The sequence below is a fragment of the Triturus cristatus genome, chromosome 6 (assembly GCF_964204655.1).
Source record: "Triturus cristatus chromosome 6, aTriCri1.1, whole genome shotgun sequence".
NCBI lineage: Eukaryota > Metazoa > Chordata > Amphibia > Caudata > Salamandridae > Triturus > Triturus cristatus.
The window spans coordinates 799,904,623-799,920,507 of record NC_140589.1 but is presented as its reverse complement, the minus strand read 5'-3'; the positions used below and the strand labels follow the sequence as shown (position 1 = coordinate 799,920,507).

The 15,885-nt window shown below is 40.7% G+C and overlaps 1 protein-coding gene across 1 annotated transcript in view; it reads left to right on the top strand.

The window, feature by feature from the left end:
• The window catches only part of LOC146817896 (histone deacetylase 2), a 166,741-nt gene that overhangs the window by 40,909 nt on the left and 109,947 nt on the right, over window positions 1-15,885 (top strand). The window contains exons 2-4 of the mRNA XM_085611383.1: window positions 5,576-5,688; window positions 5,796-5,913; window positions 11,777-11,851. Coding sequence (XP_085467509.1) covers window positions 5,576-5,688; window positions 5,796-5,913; window positions 11,777-11,851 — 306 coding nt within the window. The remainder of the gene's footprint in view (window positions 1-5,575; window positions 5,689-5,795; window positions 5,914-11,776; window positions 11,852-15,885) is intronic.

Below are 15,885 nucleotides of genomic sequence, written 5' to 3'. Positions count from 1 at the left end.
GTGTCGCTGCCTGGGGCGGGGTGCGAGTTCGGAGAGAGACGCTCTCTGCTTCTCCCATTCTTGCAGCGTGAGCATCTGCTTCAGCTCGTGGAGTGGCAGTACCGGGGCCGGAGTGCGGAGCTGCACTTTGGTTTACACCATACCCGTGTTGGGGGCATATGTCGGTGGAAGCTGACCGCGAGTCAGTACGAGTGACGGAGAGACCGTCTAAAGCACCGTGATCGGTGCTGGAGTATATTACGCTTTGCATCATTTCTGCATTACGAACTGCCTGATTGTTGTATTACGCATTGCATTATTTCTGCATTACGAACTGCCTGATTGTTGAATTACGCATTGCATGATTTCTGCATTACGAACTGCCTGATTGTTGCATTACGCATTGCATTATTTCTGCATAACGAACTGCTTGATTGTTGCATAACGAATTGCATTAGTTTTACATTGCGCAGTGCCTGATTCTTGCATTACGAACTGCATAGCATTGCATTAGGACTGCATTGGATCATCTAGAATTGCTAATTAATATTGCCAGAACCTAAAAGCGCTGGCTGTCCTAATAACCGGCCAGGAGGAATATTACAAATACGCATATGTTGGAATTTTATCGAGGGGTCTCAATGTATATCTTTTTATGTTAATATCTACTTGTTTTTCTATGAAACTCGTGTGGTGTCATCATTGGGTCACTGAGAGCGTGGTTGTAAATACTTTACACATTTGCCTTGAAGATAAGCCTCGCTGCTGGTGCCAAGCTACCGAGGGGGTGAGCAGGGGCTATCTGAGAAGGTGTCCTTCCTTTCCCTGACGTAGAAGCGAGGGTCCCTACTTGGCCTAAGGTACCTACCTCAGCCAACTAGGGAATCCCGGTTCTAACAGATAAAAATATTACTTTAACTGCAGACAACGCCCTCCCCTGATCCTTAATGTGGTGCTGTAAACTGTCAACCTACGGGTTTGTGCTGCAGGGGGTTGGGCTGACTTGTCCCAGGGACACATATGTCCTGGGAGTCGGGCTGTAGGAAAACCACACCCCTGTGTGAAGTAGTACTTTAATTTATGTTGGCTCTTCAGTAATACAAGTTGTGTATTGTTAATGTTGAATTGCATGGCATTCCGCTTACATAACTAGCCCTTGGCATTGATGACTTCTTTAAGTGCCAGTGGGAGAATGAGGTGTTGTGCATGATATTATGGAGTATGAGAAAGTGCTATATGATGAAGGGAGGTGGTGGGTTGTTGCGGTCAGATTTTGCATGCAAGGTTAAAAGGTTCACGGGTGAAAGGTGGCCTAAATTAGAAGTGTGTTGAGTGTAGTCCTTGAAGGCTAGAGGTTTCATCTGATCCTGCTGCTATGCACCCGGTGCTGTACCTAGACTTCCTGGTGCCACAGGCAGGCTTCTTATTTAACATTGTGCATTGTTTGGTATTTTTGTATGGTGCGCAAGTAAAGGATTTCCTACATTGGGAGTCTTGTTTATTATGTGCGGGGCCACCAATGTGCTTTGGTTATGTTGTGGCAAACTTCACTCTGTGACTAATCATACTTGTTTTACCAAATGTGCAAGAGTCGTAGAATCCTTTGATAAAAAACTGCATGGTAGTAAGATTTCAGTGCTCTTGACTATCTGTGTCTGGAGAACTAACTGTGTGGTCCCAGCCAAAGCAAACATTTTATACAAAACATCCCCAAATTGAGCTGACCGAGAAGCTAAGAACTCAGACTGAGAAATCCTTGATAAGCGAATGACTCTGTCAAGTGCATAACAGGAAAGAAAATGCTGGTGATCGATATTTCACCATAATATGACCGCAGAGGTGCAATTGGAAGTCAGGGGTGTGGAATTTAATAAAATATCTACTTGTCCATGGGGCAGGTTGCTTCATATATCTACTTGTCCTGTAACAAAATCCACTTGTCCCTTTTGTGCCACGTAATGTGGTGACAAATTACGGCAGCAATCTCATTAAGCAAGAGTTCTGATAAAGCCTCTCTAATTATGCCAGGGCTTGTACCATAGTAGGGTTTGAATACTAGCAATTCCCTTATGTTGCTACGTTTTTGCAGGTCTACATACTGGGGCTGAAGGTAGTGGTAAGCAATAGTTCAAGGTTTTGAATGCCCTTTTGTGTCTGTGCAAACTTACTAACTTGCACGTTTTAAGGGTTTTCACCAACTCTTTTCTAATCTTTTCCCATACTGAAAAAGGTTGGAAATTTACTCCTGGCAGTGGCAGACGTAAAACTTCTTCAGGGTTGGGAAAAAAGTGGTTGGAGGAAAAGTTAAACTTGAAACATTCAGATTTTCACATGAGCAAATGTACATAAGCACATTTGCTCATGCTAAAATGCAGTTCACAAATATTTTCTAGGAGTACTATTTATTGGCCTATTTCTGTAAATTCTTGTGAATTCACGGAGACTGTATATAAGCACGTAATGCATGGATATATACCATGGATGCACTTTTGAGACTTTCTTTAATAATTGGGCCTCTAATTAGGCCTGAGGTTAACCATGACCTTTTGTGTTTTAGTAAAATTATCCTTCTTCTCCTTCTCCTCCTCTATTACAAGGAGCATATTGGCGCACACAGTAGTTTTGTTCAGTGCCTGGAACTGCTGTGGCAATGTGTGCTTTTTGAGACCAAAACAGTTTTTTGCTTTTGCCAATGCTTGTTAAAATGGTGAGGGCCCTGCAGCTCCCACACAGATAAGGTTTTACAAAAACCATGCCTAAACAAGTCACGCATTGACAAAACCAAGAGCCTGACCACCAATTTCAGACCTGCTGGCTTTGCCAATGCTTGTTTATTTTTGTTTCCCACAATTTAACTGGTTACACTGATTTTCCATTATGAATATTTTTGGGAAATACAAGCATACATCAACATGTTACTAAATGATGCTACAAATATATGGTACCTAAAATCTTACAGTAGTTTAGCAAAATATTTTTTTCCTACTTGCATTTTTTTGTGAACATTTTATTTTGAAAGCAAATAATCATCACTGTTGCTTTCAAGCTTCTGCAAATATTTGCATATAATCATAGAGCATTCTAGGAGCATTATACATAGCCTCATATTACTAAACTTTGAAAACGTGTATACATGTTTATACTGGAACCACCGTCAGTAGTGCAGGTAGAGCTGACAACATTTACTTTTAGTGCTCACCCTAATAATAAAGGCTTTGCATTAATGAACCATAAATACAAGTTTGAAAAGTGTTAACACATGGACACACATATTACCTTAACTGTAGACAATGCCCTTCCTTGATCCATAATGTGGTATTGTAAACTGGCAGCTAAAGGGTTTGTGCTGTAGGGGGTTGGGCCTACTTGTCCCAAGGACAAAATAGACATTAAAACTTGTTGCCCGTGACCCCAAACAAAATGTCCCGGGCGTCGGGCTATAGGAATTCCACATCCCTGGAAGTAAACAGTCCTTATCTAAAAAAAAAAAAACAAGATTTTTCTGTTTAGCCTTTTGCAACTCAAAGCAAAAGGTTATAGTGAACTGCTGATCTCCTTTCCATCAGAAAAGAGTGCACAACAGTAATGGGGGGGGGGGGGGGGGGGTAAATCAAGCAGAAGGTTCCAACACCACGGGATGCAGAGCTTACTTCCTTCTACATGATAAACGTTTCGGCAGTTGCGTTGGTCCCTTCGTTCTTTAATTTGGAGTCATCATCTTAAGTGCCCTATAGTTTGAATTTTTGATAGGCAAAAGGCAGCCCTTTTGAAGGAATCCTTTTGATTTCCAATGTCCGTTAGCTTCCTTCATTATTCTGCATTAGTAGCCAAAATAATACCCATATTTTAACAAAGGTTTCACTGTACAATGGTCTTAATGGCTCCTATTAGACCTAGTAGTATTTGCTTTTCTGATGTCTTGTTTTTAGCAATGAGATTACACAACACCTCCATCTCCCCTTGAACCATCCGACTCATTCCCTACCTTCGAGTTGTCTAGCCTTCATGTAGACAGAGAGCCAGTAAAGAATCTATCAGAACCGGGCTCAAGAACAAATACCTCCCAAAAAAAATAGGAATTACAAGAAACTTCTTATAGGTTTCTATACGGACTGAATTACCCATTGCATTTTTAGTTTGAGTCTGCAAGATCATGCACTCTCGCTTGCAAGACTCTTGTGTTCAGTAAGGGGCTTTGAATCCGCCTATAGATTACTATTAGTTGGCTTCATTGTCATTCTTCTTTGCAGCCTTCTCATTGGGCACTGTTGGTCATGCGTAATTTCTTTTTCTTGCAGTGGAGCAAAGACTCTGCGCCACTCCGCTCTACTCTACGCCGCGACAATACTCCACTCCACCACACTCCACTAACATTTAGCTATGCTGAGGTACAGCATGGCTAAAAACACATTGGCAAAGCCAAAAGCTCTGGCATAGACGAGATTGATTGGCTTTGCCAATGCTTGTTTGCCAAAGTGCCCAAACAAATATGTTCTAAGAGAGTAGAACGCTTCCTCTGTTGTCTCACTGGAAGAAGTAAAATCAAATTAGAAAGTAGGTTAGGTAATGCAAGGGCAGTCGGCCAGCCCTGGCTGTGACGGCGAGGTTTTAATTGGAAAGGTAACATATAACTTTTGTGAGACTTTTTCATATTTGAATTATATCCAGTTAGATCTTTATAAAGCGAGTTTTTAATTTGCTTACAATGAGGTACAAACGTTGAGGACTTGGTTACTCTTCTAGCTTTTGCTCTTTCTGTTTGTGTGGCAATTCTGAATTTGATCTTGTGAGAGCAAAAGTGAACTAATTAAGTCTCAACCAGCCAGTTCAAGTGCTAGACGTTTACATCGTGCTAATATCATGCCGTCTACCACACACAAGCCTATGGTGTTCATTCCTTTAGTAAATACACATGCATTCAATGCAGTTAGGCTGTGCAATGCCTGCAGTTTTAGCATTTAAGGGATGTTCCTGGCTTCAGTGTGTCATCCACTCAAGGCCTGCTACTGTACACCAGTCTTCTTTTTCTGCCTTGCAGGAGGGTTGTCCTGAACACCATATTTAGGGTTATAGTTAGCAGACTGATTTGGGATTCACGCTTTGTCAATGACATCTATGCCATTGCGGTGCTGGGTGTTAAAATTCAGCTCATTTATGCATAAAAAGGAAGTGGTGTGGAGGAGGTTGAGTGGGAGGTGCGACCTGAGTAATGGTTAGGAAGGCACATGACCTCTTTTCTTAAAGTTATAGTACTTCTTAATGAATTCGGGCTTCCCCATGCGTGTAGCTAAAAGTACAAAAGCATTGCTAGTTTCTCGAGGTTCCTGTTTATTTGCGGTGCTGTTGTAGCTAGACTGGTACAGTTCAGCAAAAGTAGTGCTGTGTAAGGTTTTTGGACGTTCCCTAAAACTTCACTTGGGAAGAGTTTTTAAATATGTGACCTAAGAGAAGAGCAGTCATTTTGTTAAATAAATTTTGGGCATGAAAATGATATTTTAATCCCAGCTGGTTAATTCATGAGCTACTTGTTTACTGTTTTTTTTTATTTACTTTTTTTATGTGAAGATATTCAAATAATGATTTAATTGTATTCTAGGTGATATTGGAAATTATTATTATGGACAAGGGCACCCCATGAAACCACACCGGATACGTATGACTCATAACTTGCTGCTGAACTATGGATTATACAGAAAAATGGAAATATATGTAAGTGTGCTCTTGAGTTTTAATGTATTGCCTTTCCTTTTATTCAAATGAAATTGAATGTGCACATTGCTAATTATGACTGGTTGTTTGTCCTTTCTGTTTTGCAGCGACCTCATAAGGCTACTGCTGAAGAAATGACCAAATATCACAGTGACGAATATATCAAATTTCTACGATCAATTAGACCAGACAACATGTCTGAATATAGCAAGCAGATGCAGAGATGTAAGTCCATGTGTCCTCTCAGTGATAAAACAGTAGATGAGAAGAATCGGAACTCTATTGATACCACCGCTGTTTTCTACCCAAAAACTGTTTTAGTTGCTTGCAAACAATGTACAGTGGTAGACTTTAGCTCTGTTCAGAGCAATGCAAATATTTGGTACTGCAGAAAATCTAGGAGAATACCCACTAGTTTTATTGTGAGATCTGCTCTTATGTTCTTAAATAATTGGGTGCTCAGCAACTTTATTTTACCTTTCAGCAGCCTCTGCCCTGCCTTCATGCTGTATTTGTATTACAGCTTCTCCTTAGCTCCCTGAGGCAATTTGTGTCATTCTTGTGCTGTACAATGAAGGTTCTCTTATTCATAATGTCAAAGCTATGCAAAAAAAATAAAAAAATCTTTCAATGTACTTTTAAGTTGTTCATGCTATTTTAGACTATGGTGTCACCCATGGTAGTGTAGATCTTCTGCCACACTTCTGTCCAAGGCATGTTTGGCATATCTTCCATAATAAGACCACTCTTGTCATTTTTTTAGTAAACATATCAATATTCAGTTTATTTGTGTGACCCCTCTTTCTTGTTACATATTTGTTTACAGAAGGCTGATTCTTCTCATAAAAACGAAAACCTGATCAAATTGATAGCTATGAGGTGGTTATTTTTCAAGCTTGTGAACATTTTAGATTGTTCACATATTTACAGTACTTTTTCAAGATTTGTTGTACACATTAAAATGCATCTTGGCATGTTCTGGGTTTATTTTTTAATATGGTGTCTCATGTGGACCTCCCTTTATCCCCTCTTCCCAGCCTTGCTTCATCCTGTGGACATGCACAGTATCTGTAGATGATACTTGTGTTGACTTTTAGGGTAAATGCTATTTTGGGCACATTTTGCCCTTAAAAATGACAGAAATTACAAGAAGAGCTGCGTGGCACTGTAGTAAGTCGGGGAAGAGCACACTTGATTTCCAGGGCAGTTTTAAGTGGTGTTTGCCTGCGTCTTTAATGAAACGTTCAGCGGGGTGCCTCAACTCTGGAAATTTGACTTCCCTTCTTTGGAAGGTACGACCATTGCTGTAAATTGACGTACCCCAATATTGGTATTAAGGTCCTGTTTCCAGAGACCAGTACTATCTACCGGAATGCAAATATGGCAAATTCAGCTCTTTGTCCTTTTCTACCATTTCTGCACGACCCAATGCTAATGGCACATTGTGTCTGTTAGACAGCCCCATTCAGAGCCCTCCCTAAAATGTCTTATTATCTCATAAGTATCAATCACATGCGACAATGATTACTGCTTTGTACATTCAGTTTGTATGTGATTTTGTTTTCACTTGAGCATACATCTAGAAATCTGAACATGCTGCTGCTCTTGGTAAGTGGTCTCAAGGGTTTATCTTGCTCACCTGGATAGGAAACAGGTAAACGTCAAGGGTGTGATAATAGGTGGCTGAGAAAAAAAAAATGAAAAAAAACAGGAGAGGAGTTATTTGTTGGACCAGCAGAGGCAAATATAGTTCACGATGTGTACAATACTTTTGCCTCGAAGCATAACTTTTGTAATGAAGCGGACTGGAGAAGGAAGAGATGAGAATGGAAATAGACACAAGATGCAATCAGGAGAACTGGAATTGATTGAATGATTGATCCCCTTAGATAGAATTCATGGCAAGATTAGGAACTGTAAAGTGATCCATTTCAGTCTTGATATAAGGGCAAACTTGGTACGGTCAGAAGCTTGCCACATGATCTCTATCAATGTGAGGAGAAGATGTGGCTGAATGTTGGCTTGATTTAAAAACACAAAAAAAAAAATACTACACTATGTGGAACACCATAGCCAAAATGTAGGACCCCCACTCCATCAGTGATTATTAGACTAAGCACCAAGACTGCAAAATGTGATGGCCACTTCTTTGCAATTCAATAATGTAGCTAATGGGATAAGAGCAGCCTGGTATTATTGAGAATCATTCATTTCAGAGAGTATTAAACCTGATAAAACATTCCCGTTATTTTTGCTCATATCTTCCTCTCACAGCCGATGTACAACATCTGTTCAGAAGTGGTAGCTGTTGAATAAATCCCTGCTGGCCTCAATTCATGGAACCCATAATTTCTTTGTTGGTGGTAGGCCACAAAGAAACCTCGCACATTGGCTGTTGGGCTTCAGACCTTGCACTTCATCTTTGTGGACACAGAAAAGGCATTGGATTGTGCGCTGTGCGAGTTCTTGTGGTACATAGTACTATCAAATGTCCTCCCTTTAAGCTCCAAATTGATCACTAATTGTATTGTGTAAACTAAAGCATACCTATTTCAGTAAAAGTGATTACATGTCTCCTAAGTGTCACATGAAGGGTCTTTAGACAGTGTATGCCGTTGTTTTCAATTCTTTACTTTTTTCCATGTCTGAGATGATCATTCAGCTATGTGTTTGTGAGTCTGCCTCACTAGGGGATACATCTCTATATTTACAGGACTGATTAAGAAGTGCATCCTTCCAGAGTTTAGTACTGCAATATCTGGCTGCATTCTTCCAGGCGAAAGTGAAGGAAGTTTTTAGTACTTTTTGCTTCAAATGAACATCTAACCCCGGACTGAGCCAGGATGAGAAGGGTTCCACCCCTCCCCCCCCAACCCCCCCCCCCCCCCCCAAACTCTGAAATCCTAAACACTTTCTCCACGCTTAGTACTGAGCAAGTATTAAGCCTAATCAAGTCCATCAAGTCAAGATCTCCTCTGGACCCATGCCCACCAAAGATTATAGGTCTTGCCCCTGAGATTATAAATGCTCATCTTGTTGGAGTCTTCAGTGAGATAATTAATACAGGCTACATTCCTGTAGGAGTGCTTCCACTTTTACAGAAACCCAGCCTAAATCCACTAGATCCTAGCACTTATAAACCAATCCCCAGTATACCTTTTCCAGCTACAATTTTGGAAAAGGCAACAAATCTTGAATTAACCTCTTTTTCATAGATGCTAATAATCTTTTGGACTTCACACAATTTGAATTCAGAGGTGCGCATAGCACTGAATCAGCACTAATTGTTGCCTCGGAAAAACTAAGGGCCACTTTTGACAAAGGAGGCAAATCTGTTCTGATCACATTGAATCTTTCAGTGGCACGCGATATATTCAGTTGTGACCTATTGATTGTATTTTCAGAGTAGGCATCAAGGGATCTGCTCTTACTCTGTTGAAATATTTCCTTTCTGAGAGGGAACAATTTGTTGCCATGAGCACATTTGCTCCAGAAGAGTTCTGTCTGCCATGTGGGGTGCGCCAAGGTTCCATTCTTTTTCATCTATATGTCACCCCACTAGCCAGGCTCATCAAATCATTCAGTTTTTCAGTCCTCTACTATGCTGACAAAATACAAATTATGGTCTCAGTATCCCGCAATCCAGATAACGCCTCATTTATATTAACAGCTGCATGAGGCGAATAGGCAATTGGATGAAAATCAGTTGTCTCAGATAAAATTCTGGGAAAGTGGGGATTTTTCTCCTGTGCAACAATATCTTCTTCTGGACACCCAGCTGATGGCCACAACGACTGGGCACACTGCTGACTCAAGTCAAAGTCAAATATCTGGGGATACTATTTGACAACAAGTTGGCATTTGGAGATTAGGTCAACACCTTAACTTCCTCAGTCTACTTCACTCTGAAGATTATCAAGGAAGTTTGTCCTTTTATAGCCCGGGGATCTTCAGAAACTAAAGTAACCACACTTGCTGTATCCAAGTTGGACTTTTGCAATGCTCTTTTTCTAAATGCACAACACAAATTCCTCTGTAAACTACAGATACTACAGAACATATCATCTCCCCTCCTACTGATGATCCCTAAACACCAATCTGCATCTCCGACATTAGTCAAGCTTCACTGGCTGACTGTAAAAAAGTGGATATAATTCAAAGCTCAGTACACTGCCTTTAAGGCTTTACATAACTCTGGCCCTGACTATCTGAGACATAAATTTGTTTGGTACACTCCTTCTAGAACACTTCACTCCTCCATAGCAAAATTTATGGTTGTTCCAAAGTTTAAGCGTGCCTCTTGGGGAGGGAGAAGCTTCATAACTGGCACTGACGAACAGTGTAACTCCCTTCTTCTGGAACTGGAGGAGAGCCTCAACCACCTCTCTTTCAGGAAACCATTAAAAAAACTGGCTCTTTATTCACTAGCCACCCAGTCCTCTGACAGAAGCAGCGCCAAGACCCCTTAAGGCAATTGAGCGCTTTGCAAATTTAAAATCAAATCATCTATAGGTCCTTCTAGTTTTTTCTCCCCAAGTCAGCAGTGTATTCAGTTTTGTTGGCGGATTTGAGGGGACTGCATAGGCCACTGCCAGAAGGCAGTAGGAGATCTCATTGGGGAAGCGTGGGGGTCGGATCAGGAGTATTTGAGCTGCAGTGAGTGATTCCTCCTCTTAGGCCATTCTTTTGCAACCACATTTCCAAATCCCACTGTGATCTCTGGTAGGTGGAAGAATGGGATTGACTCAAAAGATATCATCTTGTCACCTGATTTCTTTTTCCTGTACATTACCAATATGACAAAAAAGGCTTTAGTGGTATGGAGACAAAGACACAAAAGAGGTTCTCCTTCCAAAAAACCTGCAATAAGTGTAATGATAGCCTTTGAGAGGGGCAAAAAACCAAACCTGCAATGTACCAAAGTGACATCTCGGGTTATAAATATTTTTGTCTCATAGCACCAATTCTGCAGTTCCTCCTGAATTGCAAGGAAATGGGGTCCGCCAAAGAGTTTTAGGCAAGGGAATGTATAAATCGTTGGCGATCACTCCGTACTTGGATTGTAGCAAAGTATTGAAAGGTTACCAACTACTGTGGTCAAATAGTAACCATTGGAAAAAGTGGAATCTGTCTGAGAGGCAGCTTTTACTATGAGTAACTAGTTGTACCTATCCAAGGAACAGACGACAGGCTACTTGGTTGCTGTATCCTGACTCAAAATTCAATATGATAATGTGACACAAGTTTTTGGAATTGTATCCCTTATTCCTTATAAGGGACGGGCTAGAATACTAATGACTAATTTTATGATGTATATGTACTAAATAATAGTACTTGGACTTTGCGAATGCAGACACTGACGTATGCTGTCCATTACAGGACTCCATCTCTGCATTTGCCGCTGGTTACAAGAAGTTGGAGAAGTAATCTTCTCTCATGAATATTGATGAGGCATGAAAGCAATGATTCCACAAACCCAGGACTTTGCCAAATGAATACATATAGCACATTGCAAAGAAATGGCAAGGTCTCATCACAGACACTGCACCAACGCACTGCTGCAATCAAGCCTCACTAGTGGCACATAAAAAGAGATGGAGATTTTAGAAACTTGGTGGATTAGGGGACAGATTTGAAATGCAGATTGCAGAGGTTGCATGGGCAAGTAATCAGGGACAATTTGGGTGGCAAAGGACAGAGCAGGCACCACAGTGGAACAGCGAAGGATTTGACTGAGGAAACACATTATGAGCCAGAGTGGAAAGAAAGGGCACATTTGGGTGCATGAATCTAGAGCATGCTTTGGGGAGTGGTCAAGGAGCTTGTCTATCAAGATGAAGAATCTGTAGGAGTGGGAGAGTGGGAGAGTGAGAGTGAATCTAGAGCCATGCTTGCAAGCTATCCTACTCTAGCTTCCATCTCCACAACAACCAATCCACTTTGTTATGCATTTAAGCTCTTATTTTACCTCACACGGTTTGATTGAGCCCCTGGTATTTAGACATTTGACTATTGTTTATCATGTTATTAATGGTATTATCGATGCTGTAGGGCAAATTTCAAATACTTACATTGTTTTCATTTACAGTCAATGTTGGGGAAGACTGCCCAGTGTTTGATGGACTCTTTGAATTCTGTCAGTTGTCAACTGGAGGCTCTGTCGGTAAGATTTGTATTTTTTCTAGCTGCTTTTGTGCCATTGTTAACTGATTGTTAGATGCAGTGTTCTATGGTTCTTACAACCGCGGGAAGGGGAAAGGGAATAGCCATTATTCACAATTCCACTGCACAAACCCTGTGTTCCATTACCACATCGTAAATGCAATACTTAGTACATGTCTTTCCCAAAATCTTTTTATGCTACTACCCATCTGGACCTACTAATACACTCATTGAAGACTTCAATTTGTTTTCACGCAAACTATTCTTTGTATCCTATCACATTCTAAAAGTATTGTAACTTCCGCTTCATACTATAGATCAGTTTCATTGCTTCAACATGAGAATTTTTGCAACAATGTCAAACTAGAAGCCCTATTCAAAAGCCTCTGCATATAAAAAAAACTATTACCTCAATATTATCCTCCAACACTGAATAAAAAAATAGCCAGCTTATCAAAGGCTCTATGAACTACAAAGCCATTTACTTTAACATTACACTCTGTAAGATAAATTCAGTGAGCCTCTCCAGACACACCCATGCTTCTCGGAATCAAGAGAAAGTAATCACTAAAATTCTTTATCCAGAAAGAGATGCAATACCATTAACCGATCAACGTGTTACACATCTTCCATCCCCATCTCATCTCACTCACAACAGTCCTCTTCAGAACTGTAGACATTTGCACCCAATTATATATCTGATGCTGAAAATTTTTTGGTGGCCTGTATTTATGGTTTGTCAAAAACTGAAATAAATGTTATTATATTCTGCGGATCCTTGGCTTACTTCGATTGCTGCCGCTTTTGCAGAGGAATCAGCAGCTCTGATACCAGAATGTGTTAATAGCTCCCTACAAACAGGGAATGGGGCCTTTGCACACATCTTCACTCTAAAAATCCACATCTAGCCCACTGCCCCCCACCCCAAAAAGAGTAATAACTAATGTAAAACTCCCTTGAAACTCCAGAATCCTGGCTAATGGTAATAACCCAAATCCATAGCCCAGTCTGGCACCTCACATGAGTCTCCATTATCTCTTCTCCTGTTGAGTAGCTATGTGAAGCATCTTGTGGACCTCCTCAGAGTCCACGCCACACCTACATGAAAATCCACTTGTGAGTTAGGGGGGAAAAAGAGAATAGTACATGCCACTAATAACCTAAAAGTAATTGAAACTGCACAAAACTCAGTGGGCCAGAAATTGAAATACTTAATATAGGCCAACCCTGCCTTCTCAAACAGATTAGCACATTGAGCCCACCTCCATGTTCTCTGGGGAAATGGATCCCATCAAGCCCAACACCAGAAACATGGGTGGGATTTGGGAAGTGCACATTAAATTCAATTCAAAGATGGGGAGAGTAGTCCTGTCCACCTTCCACCAAATGAAGATCTTCAGAATTAATGCATACAGGTTGTAGGCGTCCCAGAATGCTTAATCATTAGATTTGGCCTCCCCACATACCAAATTAAACTGACTAGAATATGCTTAAAATGCAGATGTACACCTCATTCTGGGGCTGCTTCAGCCCTACCTCCTAAAAGCAACAGCGAATGCCTATGCGTGTAAGAATTTGTTTAAAAATACTAGGCCTCACCTACAAAAGCATTAAAGACTCTGCACCTGCCTACTTTGAGAACAAAGTCACATTCTGGCAGGTAAACACCCTCTCACTTTTTCCCAAGGCATCATCCTAAATCATTAGCAAATGCCTCTCATTAATGGACCCTCCCTTATGCAGTGGGTTCCATCCTCTACACCATATCTCAGCCTAATATGCTTCATGGCAAATCAAAGACCTTCCTTTTTTATCCCTCTCACTGCAGACTGATTACTGCTGAAGCAGTCAAATGTTGAATCTTTTCGAAATTTCCGTTGACTTTGTTCACACAAAGTCAAAAGGAATAAATGTCCTGACCTTTACATCACCTTGGAATCTGAAAGCTGCTCCGCCCACTTTGTGTGCTTAAATTTAAGAACAGAAAGGCTAATCTTAAGTTATTCCTTTGAACGTGTTTGGCAGATGTAGAAGTCAGGATTTTAGGGCTCTGTCCATAAATGATGTAATGCTGATGCAGGATGTTAGAAGAAGGATGCTATTATGCACCAAGACCCATGCAGTTGCTGATGATGCTGTGACAAACTTTTTTAAGCCTGTGAGGAATCCTAAAGAGGCATTTTTAATCCATTGCAGAGGAGCAAAGGATTTCTTAGAAAGGCATGCGTAGACTGGGTTGCCAAATTATATTTTAAATTGAACAAAAGTGTTTGTGAGGGGAGGTTACAAAAGGATAGACTCTGCAAAGTGCTTCCAGATGGTAAAAATGGCTTTCAGGGTAGCAAATATTTGATTATTTAGCTAGAGTTTGGAGTCTATTCAAATCCTCATCCTCCTGTCTGGGCCCCTCATTCGAAGTGCATACACCAGTGGTTCTATGGCCAGTGCAAAAATGATGGGTGATAGAGGGCAGACTTGTGCGATTCCTCTCATTATTATATGTTCTGAAATTTCCCCTCCCATTACGTACTCTGGTTTTCGGATCCACACACACAAGTTTAATCAAGCGCAGGAATTCATTACACAATCCCATTTAATGCAGTACCCCCAGTGAGAATGTCCAGCTCGGCCTGTCGAATGGCTTTGCAATGTCTTGTGACGCAACTCATGATCTTCTCCATGTTGCTTGGACTGGTTCACTATCATAAAACGTCTATGTAGGTTCAGGAAAGGGTTGCTACCTGGGACAAAGCCTTTCTGTTCACTATTTAGCAGACTCTACGCTAAGTTGATTCATCTTTCAACCAATATTTTACTTAAAATGTTATAATCTAAGTTTATCAATAACAGTGGTCTGTTTGAGATCACATGCAGGGGTTCTCTGCCAGGTTTAGGTAAATAAGGTTATCAGTGTCACTTGCAAACAAGAAAATAAGCATCCTAACTGGCTAGATTCTTTGTAAACCTGCAACTGCCAGGGTGCCTGCCCTGTGTTGTATGTAGCATAGAGTTCTACTGGGATCTCATCCGGACCTAGTGGTTTAGCTCTAGCCATTTGAGAAATGGCCAATCGTATTTCTTGGAGTTGAATTGGTTCTTCTAGTCCTACGCACTGTGTGGCCTTCACCACAGGAAGTGGAATTTAGTCTAAGTAACGCTGTATCTCATCTGCTTTATAAACGCAAGTATGCCTCTGACACCATTAATCGCACTTTTTCTTTTCTCAGCAATCCTATTTATTGACTGCGAGTTTCAATTCAATTTTTACTTTTTACACTTACTTTGGACAGAGAAAACTCTTCTTCATTTTGACAAACACATGTCCTTTACATAAAACGTGTAGAATTTTTGTACACTTTTTCAAAATTGTTACACAACATTTTATAACGTATCATACATACACAAATTGAGTACTTTAAACAAATTAGGGAATTCTTACAATACAGTACATAAATATCTGATTGGTTAAGTTGTAGGGACCCATACTCATCTGGTCCTCAACGTTAACTGGTTTTTGTGGTCCTAAGCAGGGTCAGAGGATATTTTTCTAAATATTTTTCGGAGAGAGCGATAGATGGATTATAATTTCTGCTCTATGGGAAACATGAGTGCCTTGAGTTTGTTCCAAAAATGATCTGAATCGCTGCTTGCTTATTGCCATCTGCTAGCATATTTCAGGGCAAATTATACAGCACGGTGTGGTATCTATAAAACACTTTGTTGATCCCACTTTGTGTGTTGACAATCAGTCCTTGTCCATCTCAAATGCCTCCTGTCTGAGTTCTGGAGTTTTCGATTTAAGAAGCCAAGTTAGCAATGGACTGCCTTATCTCCTTCAATGTGTTGCTTGGTATTCTTTATATTCCAACTTAATATTCCAACGTAACTAGGTGCTCCAGTAGTGCCCTGTGTTCCATTCTAGTGTGAGCTAGGGATTTGTGGCACTTGTTTTTGCTTGACCGACTCAATCTAGTGTTCTTATGTGCCCCTCCAGAGTACCCAATCACGTCTCAATGTCGGTTTCACACAATGATT